General features: G+C 34.0%; 1 protein-coding gene across 1 annotated transcript in view; it reads right to left on the bottom strand.

Moving 5' to 3' along the window:
* MYOM2 (myomesin 2) overlaps positions 1-26,739 on the bottom strand; it is a 150,995-nt gene extending 124,256 nt beyond the window's left edge. Inside the window, exons 1-5 of the mRNA XM_051975997.1 lie at positions 26,627-26,739; positions 15,021-15,139; positions 9,795-9,935; positions 1,505-1,643; positions 1,201-1,358 (exon numbers count right to left, since the gene is read on the bottom strand). Coding sequence (XP_051831957.1) covers positions 1,201-1,358; positions 1,505-1,643; positions 9,795-9,935; positions 15,021-15,127 — 545 coding nt within the window. The 5' untranslated portion in view covers positions 15,128-15,139; positions 26,627-26,739. The remainder of the gene's footprint in view (positions 1-1,200; positions 1,359-1,504; positions 1,644-9,794; positions 9,936-15,020; positions 15,140-26,626) is intronic.
* Between the last annotated feature and the right edge of the window lie 429 nt (positions 26,740-27,168).

Raw genomic sequence — 27,168 nt, forward strand, 5'->3', positions numbered from 1 at the left:
ATGCTCTGGTCAATTGAATATGTTCAGTATGATCCCATACATTCAATCCTCCAGTGTTATGCAATAATAATAGATGTTTGGCATACTGAACACTAGACAATTAAAACATTAATAAGTGAAAGTATTTGTCATTTTGTAGAGATATCCCAATTTAGGAACTCCATTTTCTACCACAGATCCAGTTTTCAGTTATTTAGCAGTTTTGACACTTGAGACATTTAGAGATTAAGGGAATTGAACAGGGTCAGAGATAAAACATAAACCCAAATCATATTAACCTCTAGTCCTTTATGTCAATGTGATATTGCCTCCATGCTATGGTACAGTGTGAAGTATGTGTTTTTGAATGTATTCTGTTTACTAACACAGGAAAGTGACAATACATTTTTTGGGAGGAAGATAGCAAAAGTATGAAACAAATAAATTTGATACCTTAAAATATATTATAGAATACAAAAAACCATTTCATTTAAAAGAAAATTCATATACTAATTAATTTTGTCTCCAAAGTAGATATATGAGAATGGGAGTGAGAGACCATGGGTATAGAACATTGTATTTAACATCATTCTTGGTTGACATTATTTGGTTCCACTGAACATTTTTTTCTTTTTTCTTTTGTTATAAGAAATGGCTCTCTAGAAACAGAACAGAAGAGTGTTGTGCTGGCAGATGAAGGAATTATAGAAACAAAAGCTTTCAATTAAAATTTTTGAAGTTAACTCACAAACAAAACATTCTGGTTACTGTTGAAAGTTTACTACCATGCACTATGTGGTCCAACAGAATTAATCCCATGGTGTCTAAAGACTTGGATAATGGAATCATTCACCATATAAATGCCAGCCTGCTAAAAGTCCACTCATTTAGATGCTTGTCACTTATAAGAGCCTGTTCTTAAGTGGATGACCCTGTAGGGAATCATTTAATAGAGTTGCACTAGAATAAAAATGTTAGCACTTATTTAGAATTAGTGTATTGGGAGCTTTGAAAAATATATCCTGTGTCCACAGTTGCATGAAACCCTTTATGGTGGGAATTTCATTTCAGGAGGGGAATGGGAAAATGGTTAGAAGTCAAGTTTATGCTCTATCTCCAGTCTGATCACCCTTTGAGCAGACAGATATGATCCCTTAAGGAAAAACCATTAACACCCTTTTTGAGTCAATGGAATGTAAAAGTATAAAATAAAATACTGACCATTGTACCACAGGAGTAGGAAATCCTTGTACAGTGAAGCAAAGTTTCACATTCATCTTTTCCCAGACAGTGTGGGACCTAAGCCGCACCAGAATCTCTGGAGCTCGACTTATCCTTTCCTCACATGCATGTCTCTCCCAAGCCATCTTATCTTTCACCTGTTAACCAAGAAACAAAGACAAATCAGCAGAAAACTCTAAATGGTCTCTGATATGAATTTTAATTTCCAAGATAAAATCACAAAAGTGGTATGTCAATGACTATTTCATTTATACTTGTAGAAGGAAATTTAGAGTGCTTTTACCATCTCTTCAATTGAATATTTATCCAATTTTTCTCTAACATGAGATCGAGCCAGGCGCATATCTTCTTCTATGAAACTTAGTTCATTAAGAAAACGTTCTCTCCTTGCTTCTCCATAAGAAGATAGCAATGATTGAGATCTGTAAAACAAAAAGCATTTTAATTGGGGGGACAGGGGACATGATACAGTATGTTGTTGCTCTTACATAATTGCAAATGATGGAAAGATCACTGCCTCTGGAATCAACAATTCTGAATTAAAATTCTCAGCCATTTATTCCCTTAATGATGTTAGCTAAATCACTTAATCTAGTTTCCTCATATGTAAAATAAGGAGTTTGAATTAAATTCTACTTCTAGATTTATGGTATGTGTCCAGTTGATGTCAGAGAAATTTTGTGTTTTTCCTGTTTTAGTGATTTCATCTTAATAATTTCATTTTAATTTTGTTTAATATTTTGATTTCAGTGTAATAATCAACACAGTAATAAATGCAGATTTAGAAATATTTCTTTTTTTTTTCTTTTTAATGATCTAATTTGAGCAAAGTATCTTTTTAGCTGATCATCATCATACACAGATTGATATTTGATGAAACAGAGCATCAGAGGGTCAAACTGCTCTTCTACTATGCTTTTCATCATCCATATGGTCTTGGACAAGTCATTTAACTTCTCTTGGCCTCAGTTTCCTCATCTATTGTATGAGGGAGTTGAATAAGATTGTCACTAGTTAGGCATAGCATTTCAGCAGATTGTCATCTCTGTTAGGACTTTAGATTAAATCTGAGATTTTCTGAATGAGCAGAAGTAAAAGTAAAAACAGGTCTGGCTTGTGTAAAAGTCAAAAACAAAAACATGAAAGTCAAAGTCAGAAACTGTCCAGTTCGAAGGCTTATCACTTCCAATCTACCTATATGGGAAATTTGGAATTCTAACACTCTTTCTCTGTGTCTGTCTCTTTCTGTTTCTCTACTTTCTGTTTTTCACTCTCTATTTTTGTCCCTTATGCCCTTCTTCCCTTTCTCTCTTTTCTCTCTCTTTTTCCGAGTATCAGTAATCATCAGTTCAGTCTATAAATTCATAGCATCTATTATCAGTAACATTCATCTTGCAAATTTCAGACTTACATGCATATAATCAAAGTTAGATGCCATTAGCTTTGACCATCTAAAATTATATAGATAAGAAAACATGCCCAATGAGGTTAACTGACTTGCCCGAGTTTACAGAGCTAATAAGTATCTAAGACATGGTCCCTGATATCTACTACAGGGATACAATACATACACAAATAAATGTAACTTAAAATAAACCATATATGAGTGCATAAAATCCTAAGAGAAAACTAACAAAAGAAAAGGTCTATTTCTGATAAAAGGAATTCAGGTGAGGATTCATATATCCAAACTTGAAGAGACCACTTCCCCTGACATACATGTATTTTCACTCTATAGCTAAGAATATTCTGTCTAACAGAATGTCATCATAGTATTTAGTTAAAGCTATAGGATGACGATCCCCTGACTGCCTCAGTACCCATCAGTTTTAGATAAGGTATAAGATAAAGATCTTTCCAAGAGTTAAAGTCCAAATCCAAATTTGCCTTCTCCAAAGTCATAGTCACAGTAAGTGCTCAGTTCTGAAGCTCAAGAAACACATCTAGTGGCTAAGATGGTTCCTGGGCCAAATTGAGCCCATATTTGTGCAGGAAGAGTGCACTGTAGGAGACAGCTGTCTACATAATGTAATATGATCTTGATACTCAAGAGTTGACCACTCAGAAATATCTTCCACACTGTTCTGATTGTTATCCCTTAAATTCTCACTAGTGATCTGTTCTTTACATAAAAGTATAGTCTCCAGAAAATCTCTTCTAAAGTATATATGCACTACCCAGGAAGGCCATTCATTAATAACCTTTAACACATTAGTGAGTCTTAATTTATCAGATTAACAACTAGTCACTTAGCAGAGATCTTTGCTGTAATGGAATGGAGCAGTGACAGCTATTGAAATATACTGTTAGGAAAGGCTGGCCTTCAGATATCACAGAAATAAATATGATTTGTTTTAAGAAAGATCAGAAGCCCTCACCTGCACTAACTAAAAACTCTCTTCTATCATGTGGATTTTACTTTTCAATATCTTGAGTTTATTCCTAAGCCAATAGCACCACCAAACATTTTCATCTTGTAATGTTCAAATTTTTTTTCATTTTGGAATTTCTCCCTTGAAACACTCTTTTCCAGCACATTCAGATATCCATTCTAAATGTAGAAATGTAGTCTAATGTTACTGAGTATAAAATTGCTTCCTCTTTCATCTATTTATTCTTGAATACAAGGCCACAGGAATAACTTGCATATTAATTCTCAATACATTTTTTCCAAAATAGAAATAAAGGCATCTAAGAGATATGTATCTTACAGCAAAACAGTCACATTCTTCAGATCAGATCCTTCTTTTTAGTATTTCAATACATCAAATAATAAGCATTCTCTTAAATTGATGCATACCTGTATGTTCTTCATTATTTAAACAGATGCAATTTGTCTCATTGGATTAATAACTACCAGCAGAAATATAGATAAATAAAGCTTTATGCAAACAAAAACAGTGAAATATTCTCATTATGGTAAGAGTTTTAATTTTCTTAACATCGCCAATAAATTTAGAAAAATTCATTGTTCCTTCATACAAATAATGCTATCATATGAAAGTATGTGAGCAGGCACTAAAGTGATACCTCTACATATTTGAAAGTCCATTATGCAAAATCCCCAAATAACTTTAAAAAAGTATGTAACTAATGAAAATAAAATGAGTCTCAACACAGATCTCTGACTTTGTCTCATTAATTAAGGAATGTAATAGTTGCATATCAACTGAAGCAAAACTGATATTCTAAATAAATATTTACAAAACATACAAATTACTTGAATGATTAATTGCTTCACAAAAGGATCCTTCAATTTCTGAAATGAAACCTTCAAAGGTACTATAAGTTACTCAAAATGCAATTCAATTTTTAAAACTCTTTGAGGTAAAACTTTTGAATGAAAAAAGGTACTTCTGTCATATGGTAGATTCATTCTTCACAGGATAAATAAGAATACAAAATTCTATTCTCCAATTATATGTTTTTCATTTAGACTTTATTTTTTTGACAAAGAGAAAAATAAAAACAAAATACCACTGAACTTAATAAGACGCATGAGATATATAACCTTTAAATCTTTGGTATGGTAACTTGAATAATTATCAGTCATCACCAGCTGTTCTGTCTTGACCTGACAATAATTTGAGCACTGACATTTTCTCTAATCCGTAGTGTTCATACAGCACCTTCCCTTTTGGAGCTAACTCTGTTGAAATTTGAAGCATGATTTGTCTATAGCATCTTTCCATATTCCCTTAATTTATACATGTAGAACTTTGTCCATGAAAAATTCAGTTTCTCAGAGTCTTGTGTTTAGACTGTCTCTTCTGGCTTTTCCATTATCGTTTGAGGGAATGGTTCAAAATTGAGCTAAAAGCTATATGGTTCTTTTAGCTGTATTTTTCTAACTCTTAGCATATAGCCCACATGAGCAGATACAATCTACAAAGAATAAAAGACAAAATTATCAGCTAGTTTTAGAAATGTGTCAATTTACTTCTTTCACATTTTTGCAGTTAGTGCCTTTGTAATCATACCATTTTCTTGTGCAGTAATCAGTTATGTGCCATTTAACAGAGGTTCCTTTAAAGGTTTTTAAAAGAATTAGCAGGGTTCTGTCATCAATGCTCACTTCTGATGGATAGCCATTTTATTGAAAGGGACATGTCTAGAATTCTATGACTCATTAAATATTTTTCCCCATTATATTATATTTGGCCTGGATTATCCACGCGATCAGGTAGTTAGATGGACAGTGACTTCCTAGAGTCAGGAAGATTCATTTCCCCAAGTTCAAATCTTCTCTCAAACACTAACTGTGTGACCCTAGACAAATTACTTAACCTTATTTGCTCCAGTTTCCTCATCTATTAAATGATCTAGAAAAGGAAATGGCAAAACCTCTTTAGTATCTTTGCCAAAAAAACTCTTAATGGGGACATGAAGAATCAGATATAACTGAAGAATTACAACTGAATATCTCCATAATCAGAATCTCCAAAGTATAGAATTTCAAAGCTAGAAGGGGTATCAAAAGCCATCAGGCTCAACTCATAAAGAATTCCCTTTTCAACATACTTAACAAGTGGGGATCTAGCTTTTGCTTAAAAACTTCCAATGACAGGTGAAACCCCAAAGAAATCTGGTATCTAGTAAATTTTAGGATAGCTCTAACTGTTGAGAAGCTTTGTCACCAATGATGATTGTTGTTGTTGTTGCTAATGGTGTAGCTAGTGGTGAAGGGAGTGATGGGGTGGTGGATGTTGGTGTGGTTTAAATTTCTCCTTACTTTAGGCCCAAATTTGTCTTTTGGCAACTTACTCCCATTGCTTCAATTCCTGTTTATTGAGGTTTAGTAGAACAATTTTTATTTCTCTGTTGTGTGACATGCCTTAAATTCCAGAAAACAGCAATCATGCCCATACTTTTTGCAATCTCTTCTCTTCTCTAAGCTAAGTTCTTTCAACTAGCCCTTAGATAGCATGATCTAAAAGTTCTTAACTATCAGTTTCTTCACTTTGTTCTTCCAGCTTACTAAAATAGGATGCTCAAAACTTATTTTAAAATTCCAGATATGGTGTGATGGAGATTGGGAGAAACATATCTTGCTTTCCTTTCCACCCCATACCTCAGCCCCCAAAACTTTTAATTACACTTTAAAGTATATCGACTTATTTGACTATCAAATCCTGCAGCTACCTTGTATTATGCTTATAATCTTTTTTCTAAGACATTAATATCTAATGATAACAATAATTATAGCTAGCATTTACATAGTGCTTACTATGTTCCAGACAGTATTCTAAATGTTTTATAATTATCTAATTTGATCCTATTATCATCCCATTTTACAGAAGAAAAAACAGAGGCAAACACAATGGTTTGCCCACAGTCTTGCAGCTTGTAAGTGTCTAAGACCAGATTTGAATTCAGGTCTTCCTAACTCCAATCCTGGTGCTCCATCCACTATGACACCTAACTACCTTTAACTAGTAATGTCTCACATCATCTTGTATCTATAAATTTCTGTGTTCACAAAATTTATGTAAGGTGTCCTCCTCTCAGTGTCTGATTTTTCTACATAACAGTAAACTCTGCCTTAAGGACCCAAGGATATAAGCTTAGAACTAGTTATTTCATAGGAATATTTTCATCTAGGGGAATTTTTCTGTATATTTCTCTCATGGGATTTCCTCAATTATGTAACATAACAAGCTTGTAAAAGAAATAATAAAGCAGAGAAAGATAGAAAATCTTGGCAAATCACATATAGCAGCTGGGGCTGCAGGGAAAACAGTTGAAAAGAAGGCTGAACAGAAAGGATAACACAATATAACACAATTAGCAGTGTATGACAAGGTAGGCTATCAGAGATTCAAGAAGGCTTTCCTAAATTTCAAAATGCATCATCCAAATCCAATTCCCTTTTCCGTGAAATTTTACCATTTGAGATTTATTCTTTGGCTTTAAACTTTAATTCCTTTAAAAATGTATATTATCCAGGGAGAAAGAAGACAGTAGTTTAATATTTCATAAATGAAATGTCTTCATTTATTTATTTTACAAATACAATCCTTGAAGGAATGCAGAGAAGACAATTTAATACTGAAGAAAGAGCATTGAATTTGAAGTCAAAGGATCTAAGCTCAAACCTCATCTCTACTGCTTACTACTGATGTAAGTCACCTAATTCTCTGGGCTTCCTTTTCTTCATCTGTAAAAACAATAGGGTTTTCACTAGATATTTGTGGTTTCCAGATCATAATTTTATGAAGAGTCAATACAATATAGTAGAAGGAGGTCCACATTTGACATCACAGGTCCATAGTTTTTCCTACTTAACTTGAGAAAGCCATTTCGCCTTACTTGGGATCTCATTTCCCCTGCCTCTTCTATAAAATGAACATGTAGGAGAACATGATCATTATGGTCCATTCCAATTCTAAATCTTATAGACCTCAATATCATAGTCATTTCTTTATTGGGAATGCACCTTGTACTACTAAAGATAAACTATGTCATGAGTCTTTAAAAAAAAAAACAAACATGTAACTATATTTATGAAATGCTCTTCTTGGTCAGCATCTATCACACATTTCATAAATGCTTGGTTCCAGGGCAAGCCCAGAACAAAACTGTGAAGTAGTTGAAATTTATCTATGGCACTCTCCCAACTTGCTTTTCAGTTGTCCCAGTTCTCTTGGCAACCCCATCCCTTGACACTGGAAAACACCTCTCTTGAGTCCCATCCTTTTAGGGATTGACCTTCAGATGACTATACAGACTCTAAAGTGATTTGATAAACAAAGCCCTGGTAAAATTGAGAACTGGGGATGAGGATATGTGAACGTTCTAAGAATGCTCTAACTCCCTTTGTTTTGACATTTGTAAAATAAAATAGTTGACTGCACAATCTATAAAGTTCCTCCTATGATTTGAGACAATAATTTACTTAATATCTTCGATTGTATTTCAAATTCTCTAATATACATTTGAATAATCTAGTCTGAGAGAAATACCTTAATAGAGACTTAAAATAGAATTGGACCAAAAATCAGAAAATACTGAGGTGCTTTATGTTTTATTATAATCTACCACATGATTGAGTTATACATTTACCTTCTTTGTGCATATTTCCTCATCTATAAAATTAGAGGGTTGAATCAAGGTAAGATAGAAAATAATCTGGCATAAGGGGAAAAATCTTTGACTGTGAATGGACTAGTCCTGACTTTGCTTCTTGGTGAGCCATCCAAACAGTCATCTGACATGATCTCCAGGGTCCCTCACAGCTCTAGCATTCCATAATTCTATAAACAACTGAAGATGTTATTTGTCTCAGGATCATTTACATTTTTATTATGGGATTCTTCTAAACTTAAAGTGATGCATAAAGCGTTTATTTAGGGCCTTCTATATGTCATATGAGACTAGGTCCTAGGCATCTAAAGACAAAAATGAAACAATCTCTGCCTTCAAAGAGCTTAAATTCTCCTAGAAGGCAGGAAGTCTTCTTAAATAATTCCACAAGGGCAGCTATTTATCTTGTTTCTATATAAGGCTATTATTACTTATTAAGAAGGTAATGAAACTCTCTATCATATGTAAAAGAGTAAAATATTTAATATATTCACAAAAATAAAGCCTTGTAAAATTTCTCATAACTCACTCATAGTGCAAACCTCCCTCTTCTTTCAATTGCTAGCCTTTGATCTTTCTTCAGCCAAAACTTCTAGCCAAGTTCTGAACTAGATCTTATCTCTGAAGCTATACTTCCTACATGAAGACTTTCTTGATCCACTTAACTGCTAGCATCAGCCCCTGGAAGAAGGGGAAGATGCCTTGTATTAATTTTATGTAAATATACATGTTTTCACCCCTACAGAATGTAAATTCCTTGAAAGCAAGGACTGTTTTGTATTTTTTGTTTTGTTTTGTTTGTATCCTAAGCACCTGCTGCAATGACTGTTACACAAAAGGTACTTAATAAAGACTTATTGATTGATAAAATTCTCAAAAACTGTAATTCTGCTTTGTCTTTCTGATCCATACCATTCTACTCAATTTCTTTGTATCCCTAATATATTTGGAAAAGGATAAAAAGTAACTGTAGACAGGCAGTAGAAGACAGAATATTTTCTCCAAAAGTTTTATTTGCTCTTTACTACTTGGCCTCAGCTGGTTTCCTAATTATTTTTGCTGCTAGGGTTGGGGGGTTGGAGAAGGGTAGTTGCTTCGTTTTAGAACTAGAAAAGCCACGAACTCCTATGGTCAAAGAATATAAGTACTTAACATCTTCAATTACATTTAAAATTCTCTGATGTACATTTTAAGTAATCTGATCAGAGAGAAACAGCCCAGTATTGATTAGAAAAAGAACTGGACTAGAAATTAGAAAACATTAAGGTTTTGTCAATGCTTTGCTAATAACTAGCTGTGTGATTGGTTTACTCATTTGCTTTTTTCTTCATCTATGAACCAAGAGAGCTGGACTAAATTAAAGGATCACTAAGGTTCTTTAAAGCATTGTCTCTATTTTTTGAAACATTGTTCTGGAGCACTGTTCATTGCAGGTGAGAATAAGAAATACATACGTGTGTATATGTATATATGTGTGTAAGTATATATACCTTCTTTTGCTTTCTTGTTCTTCTTCAGAAGTGTTTATCCTTTTTTCACAAAGTCTGCATGTTGTTCCTCCAATTGATGTTTTGCTAGAAGCTTTCTGGGAAGATGACTTCTGGATAGAGGAAGACTGAGTGGCAGCCCGCCTTAAAGAAAAATTTTAAAAAATCATAATGGATCAAAGCAATTATGAAAACATAATCTTCCTTACCAAAAAAAATCTCTCCATACAGAGATAGGGCCTCCATTCCATTCTCTGACAAATAGACACTTCATTCTCTCCATACCTTTGGAAAGACTGACAAGAAGGAGCTAATACTTGTGAGTATCCCCATTCTGCCCCATCCCCAGTAGGAAATTACATGGACTTCAAAATAGAATTTATCAGTTAGAAAGAGGAAACTTCAGGCTGGGGGAAATCATTATACAGTAGAAAGAACACATAGATTGGGAATCAGAGAACTTGAATTCAAATCTTGCCCCTGATACTTGTTATGTGATCTTGGTCAAATAATTTAACTTGTCTAAGCTTCAATTCTCTTGGATGCAAAATGAGGGAGTTAGATCATACTACCAATGTGCCTTTCACATTTAAACTGTGATATTAACTCTATAGTTACAACCATCTCTAAATCTCAGATATATAATACTATGACCTCTAGGATTAAAAACATAAACAGTTTCTAAATTGATTGTGGAAAGGAACTCACCCACATACATACACCTCCACCTCATAGAGAGCAAAGATATTGGTTCTAAAATTTGTGAAGAATATTAAAGGACCAAAGAGCAATGGAAATATGGTTTGTCAAACAGATGTCAATCCTGCCACCAATAAAAATCCATGAAATTCATATTCCATAAGGCAGTAAGGTTTGGAGGGGAACATTTTCTGGAATTCCTTTATCTTATAAAAGAGAAGAATAAGAAAATAGGATACTAGGAACATGAGTTTCTAAACCCTCATCCTAAAGCTTGGGATCCTAGGAAGAGGCAGGATGAATTTGAGGAGAGACTGACCTACTTGACAGCCACAAACACTCAGGCAAAAGGTTGCTACAGTAGATAGCTAGGAGTAGAGTAAGGAATTCCTGAGATTCAAATCCAAGTCTTTACTTCAAACAAGTTCTTGGCCCTGGAAACTATTAGGGTCCTGGGTTTTTTTTTAAATAACTTTTTATTGACAGAACCCATGCCAGGGTAATTTTTTATAGCATTACCCCTTGCACTCACTTCTGTTCTGATTTTTCCCCTCCTTCCCTCCACCCCCTCCCCCAGATGGCAAGCAGTCCTTTACATGTTAAATAGGTTATAGTATATCCTAGATATAATATATGTGTGCAGAACCAAACAGTTCTCTTGTTGCACAGGGAGAATTGGATTCAGAAGATGTAAATAACCTGGGAAGAAAAACAAAAATGCAAGCAGTTTATATTCATTTCCCAGTGTTCTTTCTTTGGGTGTAGCTGCTTCTGTCCATCCTTGATCAATTGAAACTGAATTAGCTCTCTTTATCGAAGAGATCCACTTCCATCAGAATACATCCTCAAACAGTATCGTTGTTGAGGTATATAATGATCTCCTGGTTTTGCTCATTTCACTTAGCATCAGTTCATGTAAGTCTCGCCAATCCTCTCTGTATTCATCCTGCTGGTCATTCCTTACAGAACAATAATATTCCATAACATTCATATACCACAATTTACTCAACCATTCTCCAATTGATGGGCATCCATTCATTTTCCAGTTTCTAGCCACTACAAACAGGGCTGCCACAAACATTTTGGCACATACAGGTTAGGGTTCTGTTTACTTACACACTTGCAAGGTATGATGTATTAGAAATTCTTTATCAGGTACAGGACAGACTAGATAGCCACTGAGGCACCTGCCAGCTTGGGTCCTGTGACTTCGGGTGCTGTTTTTACACTATCAGTCCTTATTCTCTCCATGCTCAGTTCATGCCATATTGAGCCTTTAAGCCTAAAGCCTATACAGAGTTATCTTTTGATACCCTTGAAATTGTCCATTGTCACTGGCAGCAAATGTGAATCTGCTGATTTGTTTTCTACATGGAATAGTAATATAAACATGACTGCAATGAAATCTTTCTAAATATAGAGTGTTTTGTTTTGTTTTGTTTAGCAGATATAGACTTATCCTAAGTAGCTAGAAGGCTTCTTTCCCTGTAAGCCCTGCCATCTTTCATCAGAAACATGTGAGTAGTGTAAATCCTATTATCTTTGTCAAGTATCCTGATAAGTTATAGCTGTCAAGAATGTGGGTAAATATGTCCATGGGGGATTAGAGTGGCTACACACTCCAATGAATAGCCTAGGAGCTGTTGACATAGGGAGTGAATGTGCAGACAAGAGGACAATGATAGCCAGCAGCCAGGAATCAGCTGCCTACAATTAATTGCAGGTAGAAATGTTAAAGTTAGCATCAGAATCTCATTCGTCCTGGTGATGCTTACACTTTCTTCCAAATCAACCAGAATCAGTACTTGTTCAGAAACGATCCATGGTATTTTGGGAAAGGAGTTAATGAAGCTTTTCTGCCTTTGGAAGATTTAGAATTTCTTTCCTTTCTTGCTTTTTATGTAATTTATTAAACTTCCTAGGGATGCTATTCATGAGATCCGAAGCCTAATTTAGGCTTTGGATCCTAGGGTCCTCCTAGGGGTCCTCAAACTACGGCCCGCGGGGTAGATGCAGCAGCTGAGGATGTTTATCCCCCCTCACCCAGGGCTATGAAATTTCTTTATTTAACGGCCCACAAAACAAAAAATTTTTTTTTTATTATAGTCCGGCCCTCCAACAGTCTGAGGGACAGTGAACTGGCCCCCTATTTAAAAAGTTTGAGGACCCCTGTGTGCATATATTTGCATTCCCCAAGAGAGTAAATATCTCAGAGTATATTTATGGATCAGATAGATGTTTGAGTTACAAGTGCAAGCTTTGAATGGAAAAAAAAATACATGTCTCCATTCATGGTACAAGGCAGTTAAATATTGGCCTTGCTGTTCATTACATATGATACTCCATTTCCCATCTCCATGCTTTCGCACTGGCAACACCTGAAATGTTCTCCCTCCTCATTTCTACTTCTTCTAATCCCTGATTTCCTTCAAGACCCAAGGCAACTGATCCTTTCCTGATCCCCTTCCCTATTAGTGCCAATACCTCTAACGTTACTTTGTATCTATTTCAGATGGATCTTCCACATACCTATATGTGAACATATTTTCTCTCTCTTTTGAATAGAAGCTCCTTGAGGATTAGAATATTTTCACCTTAGTCTTTGTAATCCAAATGTTTAATGCAATGCATGGCACATAGTAAGCTGTCATACAGGATCATAAGGTTCTGGAAAGGATATTAACAATCTAGTTCAAATCCTCAATTTTATGGCTAAGGAAATTGGAAACAAGAGTGGTTAAGCAACATGCTCAAGATCACCCTGATCTTGTTTCTTCCCATACTAGGAGGAGCAAAGTCTAGTAGGAAAAGGAAATCTTAATGAAATAACATGAATATGGATTGAACATTATTGAGAAGATGATACTTTGGGAAAGAAATAAAGAAATAATGGAATTTATCTTATGCCACTGTAAAATCTTGGACTCCATTCCATTTCTGTTCTATATACCATTAGTTTCCCTTTACAATATAGTTCTCTCTCTTTTACTCCTATTTTTATAGTGAATTTTAAAAGAAATATTGAGAGCATCTGTTACACGAAGGTTTTAGATTAGATTATATTTAAAGTCTTTTCAAAATTCAAAACTCTACCATTTTATTATGGTGATGCCAAGGGATAAAAGGAAGCTCATTGAAATTCAGTAGGCACATCCTATAATATCCAGGCATCCAGGACCTAAATTAGCAAATTCCAATCAGTAGAACATGGCCAAGTAGATTAGTACCAGACTTGGAGTCACAAAGATCTAAGTTCAAATCCAGCCTTAAATTTGCATTTGTGTGACCTTTGAAAGCCCATATCCTTATCCATAAAAATGAACTAGGAACAGAAATGGCACAACATTCCATTATCCTTGCCAAGAAAATCCCCAAATGAAGTCATGTTGGGCTGGACACTACTGAACAAATGAACAATAACAATCAATTATGAATATCTAAATTCAAATTCAACCTCACAAATTGGGTGAGTCTGGGAAAATCATTTAACTCACTCCCTCAGTTTTCTTGTCTATAACATGAGAATTATATTAGCATTTACCTCAATGGTAAATAAGGATAAAATAAGACAACATTTGTAAAATGCTTTAAGAACTTTAAAGCACTATGTAAATGCTACTTTTTATTGTTATTGCTAATAATAATACAATATAATCACATATTGTTGTTCAGTTGTTTCCCTCATGTCCAACTCTGTGATCTCATTTGGGGTTTTCTTGACAGAGTTATTAGAGTGGTTTGTCCTTTCTCCAACTTATTTTACAGATAAAGAAGCCAAGGGAAACAAGAATAAGTGATTTCCTAGGATCACACAACTAGTAATTGATTAAGGCCAAGACTTGAACTCAAGAAAATGAGGCTTCCTGACTCTAGGCCCTGCACTCAATATATCCACTGTATCATCCAGATGCCCACAATAACATACAAAATAAAATTTTATAAAATTAACAATAGCTGACACTTACATAGCACTTTAATTTTATAGTATCATTATTAATAATAACCAATAATATCTGGTATAGTAGAAATATCAATGACTCTAAAGTCATAGGGCTTGGGTTTAAATCCCACCTCTGATGCTTATATATAGAAGCTACTAGATTCCTAGAATCTTATCACTTGCTAAGATCAACTCTCTTTTACATGCTATCTGTATGTTATATGAGGCCACTTAACAATCTTAAGCTCAGTTTCCTTGTCTATAAAATGACAAGGCTTCTGAGATCCTTTGTACCTATAGATCACTAATCTATTCTTATCTCAAAATCTTAACTAGTAGATCTCCAAACTGAATTTTGTTGCTATGCTATCTCCCTTGTCTCCATAGTGCTCTGACCCCTTTCTCTCCCCACCCCCCCAAAAAATGCTTAGAATTCCAGCAGAAAGAGAAGTATATCTGGCATGACTCCCTCTTCCTCTGCTTTGTGAGTTTATTGTCATCCTCTCTCCTTTCAACCTCTAATTACCCAAATTACATTTTGAGGACCTTGGGATAAATTCTAGAGTGGTTTCCAGAGAATTTCAACTTACTTTTTAGCTGCATATTCTTCCAGTAAATACCGTGTCTGAATATTGCGATATGACTGGTCAAAGTGTTTGTGTCTCTTCTGGTAGAAAGGGACTGCCACCGATGACATTTTTGCTTCTTCCTGCAAATGAGGAATGATACTTTATTGTTGCTTCAATTAAAATTCTCAAATGTATCTATGATTCTCTATTCAGTTGCATAACTTGCATTATATCCATAAAATAATAATCTAGTTAAAGGTCCATTATGGAGGCTTTAACATAGCTCAAAGAACATTCAAAGATTAAAAGTCATTAAGACTTTTATCTTTCCTTGGACTTTGGTTTTCCCATCTGTAAAATAAGGCTGGATATGATCTCTTGGGATTCCTTTCAGCTCCATTAATCAATGAGTATCAGAAGATAATTAGAATTTTTTTTTAAAAAAGTATTATCTTAATGATTGAGGAAATTAAGGGAATTAGGTTAGCAAGTGGTTAATTGTGGGAATTGAGTAAGCCACATTGATTCCATATTGTAACTCAATTTTAAATCTGAAGTACCTTTCTATTCAATTATGGGTTGAATCTTAACTTCTGTCTTATGAAAAAACTTTATTCAATTGTGGGAATTGGGAAAAAACCTTATTGTATTGTTTGAACCTAGCTTGACATGACTAGGAAACTGGACTACTTCTACCTTCTCTTTAGAGACTATTAAGAATCTAGGTTATGGTGGTAAGAATCAGAACCAAAGAGTAATGCAAAAAGTTTTCTCACAATAGTACATCTCAAGCAACCTATGTGTGTTAACTGAAAATTCTTCCCATTTTAATCAGTCAGTTATTGTTTTCACATTCTTTTGATTATTTACAAACACTGGAGAATGGGGCATCTCCTTTTCTGATTTCAGGGAACTACATCTGTTTACTCTCCCCTCTCAACTTGTAAAGTCCCTAACCATTCATCCAATTAGAAATCATATTGTCCACTATTTTATTATTTCCTTTTAATTAAATGGCCTTAGTTGATTAATTGTTTTTAATATATGAAAGTCTGTTTGATCCTGTATTTAGGGTCCAGGCCTAAGCTGAGGAGGTCTGGTATCAATTTGTTAGACAATAGGTTCCATTGCTTAATAAATTAATATGCTCGGAAGATCAAACTTTTATTTCCTCTATTATTTCATCTTTTATCCACTACATGAAATAAACGTCATTGGAATCTACCTTTATTGCCATTTATAGATACTTTCAAGCATTCCCAAAAGGTCAGCATATAGCTTCAGATGATAGTAAAAAAAAAAAAAAAAAATCTAACAACCAAAGAAACTGAACTTTGAAATATTGGGTCAAATTATTTTGGATAGAACATAATGTCAAAGTGGGAAGGTAATTTGATGAGACTGTTTGATGACAATGCATTAGGAGACACAATTTATGTCAGACAGATAGCTAGTAAGTATAGCTAGGACTTAAAGCCCTCCAGACTCCCAGATTAGTACAACTTTCATTACACTATGCTGATCTCACTGGCTTACTATTGCTTATTAATCACTCAGCAAATGGCTGTTACTTTGTGTTCAAAACTGTCTTAAGACATACATGCTCTATTGCCCATGTGAAATCTGATTTTTTAAAACTCCATTTGAGCCACAGAAATGTGATGAACACAAAAGGGCATTATATCTTTTTAACCAAAAATGGCACATTTCATTCTCTCTTAATCATGTGCTCTAGGTAGAAGAAAAGGGACAAGAAGAGGGAGAACTGGGGGAAGAGAAAACAAAAATTATCTTCTGAGTAGTTCTCCATTATATAAAGATTACTATGATTAACTAGCAAATTGATCCTTTCAGTTAGGATTTTTCATATGGGTCACTGGCTATTTCCCCATATTACCTGCTGAGATGCTCAAAAGACTTTGTAGTTGTAGTTATTTAAAGTATTATCAATGCATTTTCCCCCTTATTTCAATTTTTTCTGACATATTCTTTTACCCTACTCTACATAAACACACACAAAACATATAATGAGAGCCTTCTTTTGTAACAAACAAACAAAAAGTTTAGCAAAACACATTTGCTATGTTTTATACACTATTGATAAAATAAAAATGCCACTAAAAATTATAAAACCACAGTAAGCTCCAAATAGTTATATGACCTAAATGTAAAAGACAATACAATAAAAATAAGATTGGAATAAGATTCAAGAGAATATTTTTCCCAAATATGAAAGAGAAGCATATTTCTGACAGAGTATACCATATAATTCCCTACCTCTCAAAAAAAAGGAGAGGCTATTTCCTTATCCCTTTTTCAGGGCCAAGACTAATCATTATCATTATAGACTTCAGCATCATTTTATTATTTTTATTATTTCTTAAAGTTTCTCTCTTTTATCTTTCTTTTTCTCCATATATATGCATATGCATGTATATATAAATAATTTCCATAGCTTAAGATTTTCCATAATTCCTTGGATTCTTCATATTTATCATTTATTTTATGTTACAACTAAATACTATAGTAGTTAAGCCATTCCTCAATCAATGGACATACATTTTTATTTCTAATTATTTAATAATACAAATTGATATTTCAGTGCTTTTGTCTTTGAGGGGCACATCTTTAGCTGTGAGATCTCTGAGTCAAAGAAAATGAATAGCTTAATCACTTTTCTCAAATAATTTCAAATTGTTATTCTAAAATGTTAAAACAATTCACTGTTTCACCAACAATGTATTGGTGTGCCTGCTTTTCTATAGCACTCCCAACACTAATGATTTCTTTTTATCATATTGCCAATTTACTGGGTATAAAGTGAAATTTCAGAATGTTTTTAAAATTTTGTATTTATTTTATCAGTGATTTGGAATGAACTGCATGGCTGTTAATGATTTACAATTTTTTCAATAATGTGAACTGTTTGTTAATATTCTTTGATAATTTATCATAATTCTTAATGATATATTTATGTATATTCCATATGTATCTTAGAATTTGACCTTTATCAGAGATATTTGATGAGAATATTTTCCCTCTTATTTTTCCAACTTATCCTAAATATACTAATTGTATTTATGCAAAAGAGTTCAATTTCACATAATGAAATTGTATGTTTTATGAATTTAGCTCTTATTTGGTTAAGAATTCTCCCTAACATAATTGGGAAAGATATTCTTTTGCATTTTAATCCAATTTTTTTCTGTAGTGTTTTACATTTTTATCTCATATTCATTTGGAACATATTGTGGTTTAATAATTTTTTCACCTATTTCATAGATAGAGGAGTGAGAATATAGAAAGCTTAATAGGATTGTTCCAGATGGTATAGAAGATCTTTGACAATGCCAGCATTAACTTGGGGTGTCATATTTTCAGGACCACATTGACATACTGGAATTTGTCCAACAAGAGTAAATAAGATGGTGAGAGGAATGACAATCATGTCATCCATCTATTGAAAGAACTTGGGATATTTAACCTGGAGAAGAAAAGATCTAAGGAAAACATGGAAGCTGTCTTTAACTAGTTGAAAGACTATCATATTAAAAAGGGATCAGAATTCTTCTGATTAATCCCAGAGAACAGAAGTCAGAGTAAATAAGTAGAAATTGCAGTAAGATTTAGGCTCAATATGAGAGAAAACAAACAAAACTGTTTTTGGAAATTAAAGCAATTGAAAAGTGGGATGGACTACCCAAAGATATTAGAACTGTTTTTGTTTAGATGAGACAAGACTTATTTTCAATTGTTGCAGACTCAAAAACTAAGATCAATAGTTGGTAGTACCTGAGCAGAGAGTAGGTCATCCAGTGTTAGTGATGCTTTGGGTTTATTTGTACATCAGGTTAACAGTTATAATAGATGGTCTTATGTGATAAAGTCCAAAGAAATAAAACCAATTCAGTAAAGCTACATTAGCAATGGCTAATATATAGTGCTTTAAATTTTATAAGGCACTTTTCATGTTACCTCATTTGATGTTCACAACAACTTTGAGAGTTAAGTACTATTATAAGCTCCATTTTACATGAGGGGATACAGATCTCATGAGAAATCAAGTAATTTGCCCAAGATCATATAGTTAGGAAGTATGCAAGGAATAATTTGAACTCAAATCTTTTTGACTCCTCAACACATTATCCACTACTCCAACTATACTGTCCAGGATGAAGTAGCTAATGGTAATATTATATTCTGCTTTGAACCACACCTGAAGTATTGAAATGAGACTTGGACTTTATATTTTAAGGACATTAATAAGGTGAATGTCTAAGAAAAGAAACTGGTACGGTGAAGAGGCTTATAAATATGCCGTATGAAGATAATTGAATTTAAAATATTAAACATAGAAAAGAGAAAACTTAGCAGTACTCAGAAGGCTGACCCCTGAAAGGGAGATTTGTTTTGATTGATCCTAAAGAAATGAGTAGAAGTTGTTGAGAGAGAAATTTGTTGAATCTTTTATAGAGGAGATTATTAATGTAGTACAGGTTGCATTAGATGGCCTCTGAAGTTCATTCCAAGTCTAAGATTCTGTGATCAGAAGAAACTTGTATTGATTTGATGTATCCTTTATGTGATCTTTATGTCACAATGAAACAGAACATTCTCCTAATATTTGAATTAAAAGCATTGTACAAGTAGTTTCTTTTCTTCCCAGCAGATTTGCCTTCTAAACAGAAGGCTGCATAAATAGAATGTAAAGAGCTCCAGATTCTTAATCAGAGCACCTGGGTTTCAATCTTGCCTCAGTCATGAATGACATCATTTATGTTAACAAGCCAGTTTGCTGGGCCTTAATTTTCTCAGCTATGTTGAATTAGATGACTTCTAAATCTATGATCTCATAATTACATTTTGATTATTTTAAGATGTGATATAAGTGTTCATTCCCTGGTGGCAGTGGGAAGGAAAGGGATAACCCAGAACTGCACAGGATAATTGGGGCCAGACCAACGTTAAATTTATAATTTGTATCAGAAAAGTCACAAAGTGTATATAACCCAATGAGATTATATTTAGTTTCCCATTTTGAAGGCAATATCCATGTTAAAAGGTCAGCATTATTCAAGCCTTCTGGAAACAGCTGATTAGGTACCCTTAAAAAAAGCCCTACGCTACCTCCCACAGGCAGGCACATAGTCAGCACTCAATAAATACTTGTCAATTTAATTTGACACTTGTTTAGTTTCACAAACAATGTGTGGACACACAGTTATTCAAATCCATGCACAGAAGCAATGTATGTGTTTCTAAGCGATTAAGGGAATAGAGCTACATTCAAATAAAAGTTCCTTTTATTCCTGGACCCACTCTTTGAACAAATTATTCATTTATTCTTTAACTTGGTTTCTACACAGGCAAAGCACTAGCTTTAAAGTGTCCTTTGATGATTAGAGTACAGCATGTCTTTACATCCTTAGAAGTAAGGTTTCATGAGCTAAATATAACCTAAGTTCAGTTCTAATCTTTGAGCTTTATGGTTTAGGCTCAGGTTCTAGGGTTTCCAGACCTTGTAGGAAGAATTCTTAGTAAGGTACACTTTGGCTTAGCTGGGCTTATTAAGATTCTTTCAAAGTCTTCTATTCAGTCTTTCTTTTGCAAATGTGCCTATTGCTCTTATGTTTCTTTGCTGGACTTTTCTCAGTCCTATGCCTCTTGGTGAACCACACTATAGCACTGACCTCATCCTGAATTCCTCCCAAACATCCTGAGTCTGCTAACACACAGCTGCTGCTCCTATCATTTCTACCTCTCAGTCTATCCTCTGCCAAGCAGGACTTTAAAACTGTGTCTATACAAACTACTCCTTGCCATGGTGACTGATTCCACACCCAGCCAAGTGCTATGATCATCTTTTGGAAAAGGCATCCCTTGTGGTGTAAAACATAAAACTATCATTTTTTTAATAATTAGAAGGGATCTTGGAGAACATCCAACGCATATTTCCTTGTTTTTCGGGGTGGGGGAAGGGGAATTGAAACTAACAGAAGGAAAATGGTTTGCTCAAAGTCACACAGTAAATTAGTGGCAGATCCAGGACCAGAACTCAGCTCTATTAACTCAGAACACAATGGCCTCTTCACTACATCACACTGACTACATACAGAACTATCTAATTTTAGTTCTGATGACTAATAATGGAGAGCCACAGAATGATCCTGCCTATGAGAAGAGACTATTCTGCTGCTTTCCATACTTCCTTTTTATCATTTGTGCCTCTTCCCTCACTGAATCCCTTTCTAACTACTCTTTTTCCTATTGAAGCCTCCTTTACCCCAACTCTCTTTTGCTGGGGGGGGGAGGGGGGAGAAACAATTCTAGACATGAGACTGTCAGTTCTCTGGGTCACTGGGAATTTTTGGTCATTAAATAGTGACAGTAACTATTTTCTAATGCAGGATGTCCCAAAAGTCTTAGTGTAGTTTTAAGCTTTAAAACTTTTTTAAGATAAAATAAATTTTTAAGCTTTAATAGCTTTGAACTGCACTAAAGCTTTTGAGACATCTTTATCATTGAACTTTATGCATTTTTCCTTCCCACAAACATATTTGTTGTCTACCATTTGTATAGAAATCACAGTGGAGAGAAATAAGATATAGTTTTAACCCTCAAGTAGTTTACAATATATTACATATACATGTATATATTAGTATAAAGCTAAATAAACAATATATTATATATATACACATATGTGAAAGATTCAAATAATTAAAATACTAGCCAGCATTTATATTGTGCTTTATGGTTTACAAAGTATTTTACAAATATGATCTACACAACAAGCTTGACAGGTATGTGCTACTATTATCTCCATTATAAATATGAGGAAATTGAGGCAATACATACTAAATGAGTTGCCTAGGGACACACAGTTGGTAAATGTCTGACTCAGCATCCAAACTCAGGTCTTCTTCACTCCAACTTCAACTCTATATCCACTGTGCCACCTAGTACTTACTTCACAACTAAGCTAAAATATAAATTAAACTGTTACATATTAAAAAAGCAAAGGGTAAAGGTGAAGTTAGGAGGAAGTATGTCTAGCTGAGAAAATCAGCTTGGTAATCATACTACTACAACTCTGGGCTAAGAGGAATAAAAAAAAAATCATCTAATATGATCTAGTTCTAAAAAGCCACTTTACAAAAATGGGTTATCCAGCCTTTGCTTGAAGACCATTAGTGGAAATGAACCCATGACCTCCTGACATAGCCCATCCCACCTGTTAAAACGTCAAGTTTTTTTTTTTTTTAAGTTGTACTTTTGTTTCCCTTTAAAATAGCCAAAATCTGTTTCTTCATAATATCCGTATGTTGCAGTTTATTCTACCCTTGGGCACCAGGAAGAACCCATATAATTCTTGTAACAAGCCTTCAAGTATATGAAGATAATTATTATGTCTTCACTGGCTTTGCCAAGCTAAACACACCTAGTTTTTTCAAACATTTCATAAATGGCATCATGCAGATAGTCATACCTGAATTGGATCATGAAAAAGATAGGAAGGATTTCAGCCAATTAGTGTCATTTCTGAATGACCTCTTGGAATCCAAAATGTTAGCATGGAAAGGAACCTTTGTGCCTATCCAGTCTAAACTTCTCAATTTTTCAGACAGGGAAACTGAGGCATAGAATGCTTACATGATTTGCCCAAGTTACATATTTCCTACCCAGTGGAATCAATATTAAACATTTCATCAACTAACTGTTCTCAATGGTTGATGACTATAACATTTCATTCTGATGTGATAATTCTTTACCCTGCCAGGGTCTTTCTATAACTGTCTCTAGGAAACAAACTGATTTTAAGGTACATAGATTATTGCAACTTTTATTTTTGTATTTGGGGTGCTGAGGAAGTATATTTCCTATTTGCAATAGATTTTGTTCCTTCTATCAGAAAGGATTTTTGGGAGGGAGGAAAAGCAATCAGTGTTAAGTGACTTGCCCAAGATACATAGCTAGTAAGTATTAAGTGTCTGAGGTTGAATTTGCACTCAGGTCCTCCTGACTTCAGGGCCAGTGTTCTATCCACTGTACCATCTAGCTGGACCAGAAAAACTTTCCAAAAAGATCAACCTTTTTTTCATTCCAGAGTCAGGAATTGAACCCAAGCATAAAAAATGCATTGGTAGGTAAAAGCTCCAAATACAGTAATTTTTATACTTCATCCTACCTCTTCAAAATTGTCTGTAAATTATAGTTTTAAAAGAAACATTCCTGTTTTTAGGCACTAGCTATTCTGGCAGCTTCATCAAAATTATAAGGAACAAAAATGTAGTGCAAATAGGGAATGTATCTCCTGGTCACCCTAAGTAGAAAAGGAAAAAAAAAAGGCATAATAACATGTGGGTTTTGGACTCAGATTGCTTCCTAGAGACTCTTAAAGAAAGTCTCAGTCAGGTTAAGGAATTACAACACCAGAATGAAATGTTACACTGTCATCAAATATTGAAGACTGTTTGTGGATAATATGCTTAGCATTCATTCCACTATGCAAGGAATATTTTGAGACCAACTCTCCCATGCCATCTAAAGAGAGAGGACAAGAATCAGGGGCAATGGGTGAGTTAGAGGGGTGGTAGATTTCAGCTTGATGTAAAGAACAACTTCTTAACAATTAGAGTTATGCCAAAGTAGAATGACTGCCTGGCAACATAGCATATTTCCCCTTCATCAGATGATTTAAAGCAAACTAGTTATGCATAATGTTGTAAAGGGAATTTGTGTTGTTATAATTGGATTAAATGACCTTTGAGGTCCCACTAAATTTTGATATTCTTTGGTTTTGTGATTCTGTGAAAGTATTTTGATAAAAAATTTAAGGGAATTGCTAAGCATAATAATTGCATTTTTTTTTCCTGAGGCAATTGGGATTAAATGACTTGCTCAGGATCACACAGCTAGGAAATGTCTAAGTTTGAACTTTTTTTGTACTCAAGTCTTCCTGACTTCAGGGCTGGTGCTTTATCCACTGCACCATCTAGATGCCCCAAATTGCAAGTATTTATTTCAGTTTGATGAGTATTGAAGAATCATTCATGTGTTGAGCTAGTTATTATCCCATATTAAGATGAAGGATTTATAATTGCCACCATGTGGGAGAACTCCTAGAGTGGCAATTCTCTCCTCTGATACATTATGACTTAAATCATAGTATGTTAGACTTGGAAAGAACCTTAGATATCATCTAGACCAGTTTCTTCATTTTATGGAAGATAAAACTGAGTCTAATGTCACATGGGTGGTACCCAAGACTGAATATGAACTTGATCTTATTGAATCCAGTCCCTGCTTAGTATAAAGCTAAATACATGAATTTCAGTAAACCCACTGAAGACCTAAGTGAAAATGTTATTTTGTACCTAAAATAATCTATCTATAGTGGATAATAAATATTACATTTCTGTAACAGTTGGAGCTTTAAAAAGGAAATTTCTTACAGTCATTCTATAAGGGAAGTATCTTAATTAGGATGATTCTCAGTTTGCAGATAAGGAAAAATTCACAGTTGAAATATTGTGATGTTTATATTCACAAAAGTGGCAGAATCAGAATGTAAACCCAGTTCTAACTTCAATTGCAACATTCTTTCCACTATACCAGAGGTCACAGAAAGTGAAATTTTTAAGAACTATTTTCCAAAAAATATCATAGAAGTGTAGTAATTTTATGTTTTAAAAATAGGTTAAAATCATATTTTAAAGCTGGAAGAGACTTGCAGAGGGCCTCTAGCCCAATTTATATTGTGGATGAGGAAATCAAGACTGAGAAAAGGGATATAATTCCCACAAGGTCATGGGTAGTAAGTGTCAGAGCCAGGATTTTAATCCAGGATTTAACCACAACTCCCAGGCTCCTTCCACTGTATTCTACGGCTTCACTTAATCCTGAGTGATAAATTCCTTTGGGATTTGATGGTTGGCATCAGGAAAATGACATTTTCCAAATGTTTCTCAAATATTTTTTCAAATAAATTATCACTAAAAAAAGCTCTTGGAGCCATGCAATGGATAGTTTCAGTAATTCTTAAACAAAGTTACTGTATTGTTGCTCTAAAGAAGCTGAAGTTTAAAGGTAAATCATGTATTCCACTTAAACACTCAAGCAATGAATAACTGAGTAGAGTGTAAGACAAGAGTAATTTATCATTTTCAGAAGAGGTGCACTTTCCCAGTATCTAATATAATGCTTAGACATTTCAGAAACCAAATAAATTAAAAGTAGCTACACATTATATGTTATATGATAATCATCCCTGCAAGGATTTTTTTTTTGCATTAATTAAATCAAAGCCATTAAGATTGCTGCAGCATAGATTGAAGTCTGAAGTCAGGAAGATATAGATTGAGATCCTGTTTTTCATATGTGATATCCATGTGACTCTGACCAAGTTACTTAACCTTTCAAAGCCTCAGTCAGTTCTCAAAAACTATATATAGTGAGTTATAGATCTGCAACAGTAAAAAGAGTTTTCACACCAGGTTATTTCCCACATTAAGGAAATCATAGGTCTAAACCAAAAATAAGAACAAAACCATATACACACAACAAAAATGAAACACCCTTGAGTCCACCTTAAGTTAATATTTATGTAACTCTAAATGTTGCTATCTATTATCTACTACATGTAGTAAAATATACTATCTACTAATGAGATTTCATAAAAACATCTTTTAAAATTTCAATTATTCTCCTTGCTCTGTAAATACAACCATCTTTCTAACTAAGGAACAAAATGAATGATGCAAAAATTTAGGTGCTTTCAACCTTTGCAACCCATATTATCCTTGATTAATGTCCATTCATTAATTCTGTGTGTAATCATCTAATTCCAGTGTCTCTTTTAGCCAGATATATTTCCAAAATCTTACTTAAATTGGACAAAGGTTCTATTAAAATAAATTTCCTGGATATTTCAAAAGGATCTTAACTAATCAAAAAGAAAGAAAAATCAGTTCTCTTATGACTAGTTTTAAGAGAATCTATCAGACAAGTCTTAATATGGCTAAAGTAACTACTCTTTTCCTCCAACCCTAAGTAAGGAGCCTCTACGAAATAATCTGTATTTCTTTTTTCTTTTTTGTCTGCTTTCTCATCACATGTCAAAGAGGAATTAATCTAAGTCTTCAGGTGGGCAGCATAGCATTCTACTTTATTTCCACTCTGCATTCTTCCAAGGAATTCTTTCATTCAGACAATTGCAAAAAAATTTCAAGTGTCATCCATCTGTTTAGAACCACCTGTAAGTACTATAAAGGATGCGAGTTCCTCCCAAAAAGGTATAGAGTACAAATTACTTTAGAAAGCCACTGGAATGTTGAAATAATAATGGCCATCACTGTGGAATGTAAGTAGACAAATATTTATTTAAACATGGTCAAAGAGTTTCTATTCCCCCCAAGTACCTTCAGAACTTCTCTTTCTATAATGAATAAAACATTTCTAATAATGTCCCCCATAAATGCTTGAAACATGCATACTTCTAATCCTTGCTTACCCTAAAACTGGTAATTTGTCATTATGAGAAACTTATACAAAAGCATTCACCCAAATTATTATTTGTTCCTATACAAATCAAGTTTGGGGGAAAGAGGGGAAAAGGAAAGAAAACTTACCTACTGAGAAGTTTAAAAAGAAGAAGTTAAAAAAAAAAAAGAGAAGAGGAGATCTTCCCCACCCAGCTCACCAAGCTCTAGCTGAGGAAAACAAAAATAATTTCTGTCTTGAAAGCTCCTGCCCATTCCCTCCCCATTTATGGCCAGAGAGTATGCTATATATAGAATAGAAGGATATCTGCTCCCCAAATTGAAATCAACTTAATAACTTCTAGAGATGATCTTAAGTAAAGCAGGTCTTTCCAATCCCTAATTATTAAAAGTTTCCCCCAAGTTGAACACACCTCAAAAAAAGGGAAGGTTAAAAGGAAGAAAAATAAATCATTGCTGTACCCAGAACATACATGTTCTTTCTTCTATAAAAGATTATGATAAGGAAAGGTAAGTTTTGGGGGGAAGATAATTTTTTTCAATTTTTTAAACTTTGTTAAATGTGAATTCACTACTGGGTTTTAAATTCTCTAAGTCAAATGTCAGTCCCTCTGATTTAGACACTGTGGTTCCCTGGCATGTAAAATGACACTCCTTGATGAGTCTTTAAT

The sequence above is a fragment of the Antechinus flavipes genome, chromosome 2 (genome assembly GCF_016432865.1).
Source record: "Antechinus flavipes isolate AdamAnt ecotype Samford, QLD, Australia chromosome 2, AdamAnt_v2, whole genome shotgun sequence".
Taxonomy (NCBI): Eukaryota; Metazoa; Chordata; class Mammalia; order Dasyuromorphia; family Dasyuridae; genus Antechinus; species Antechinus flavipes.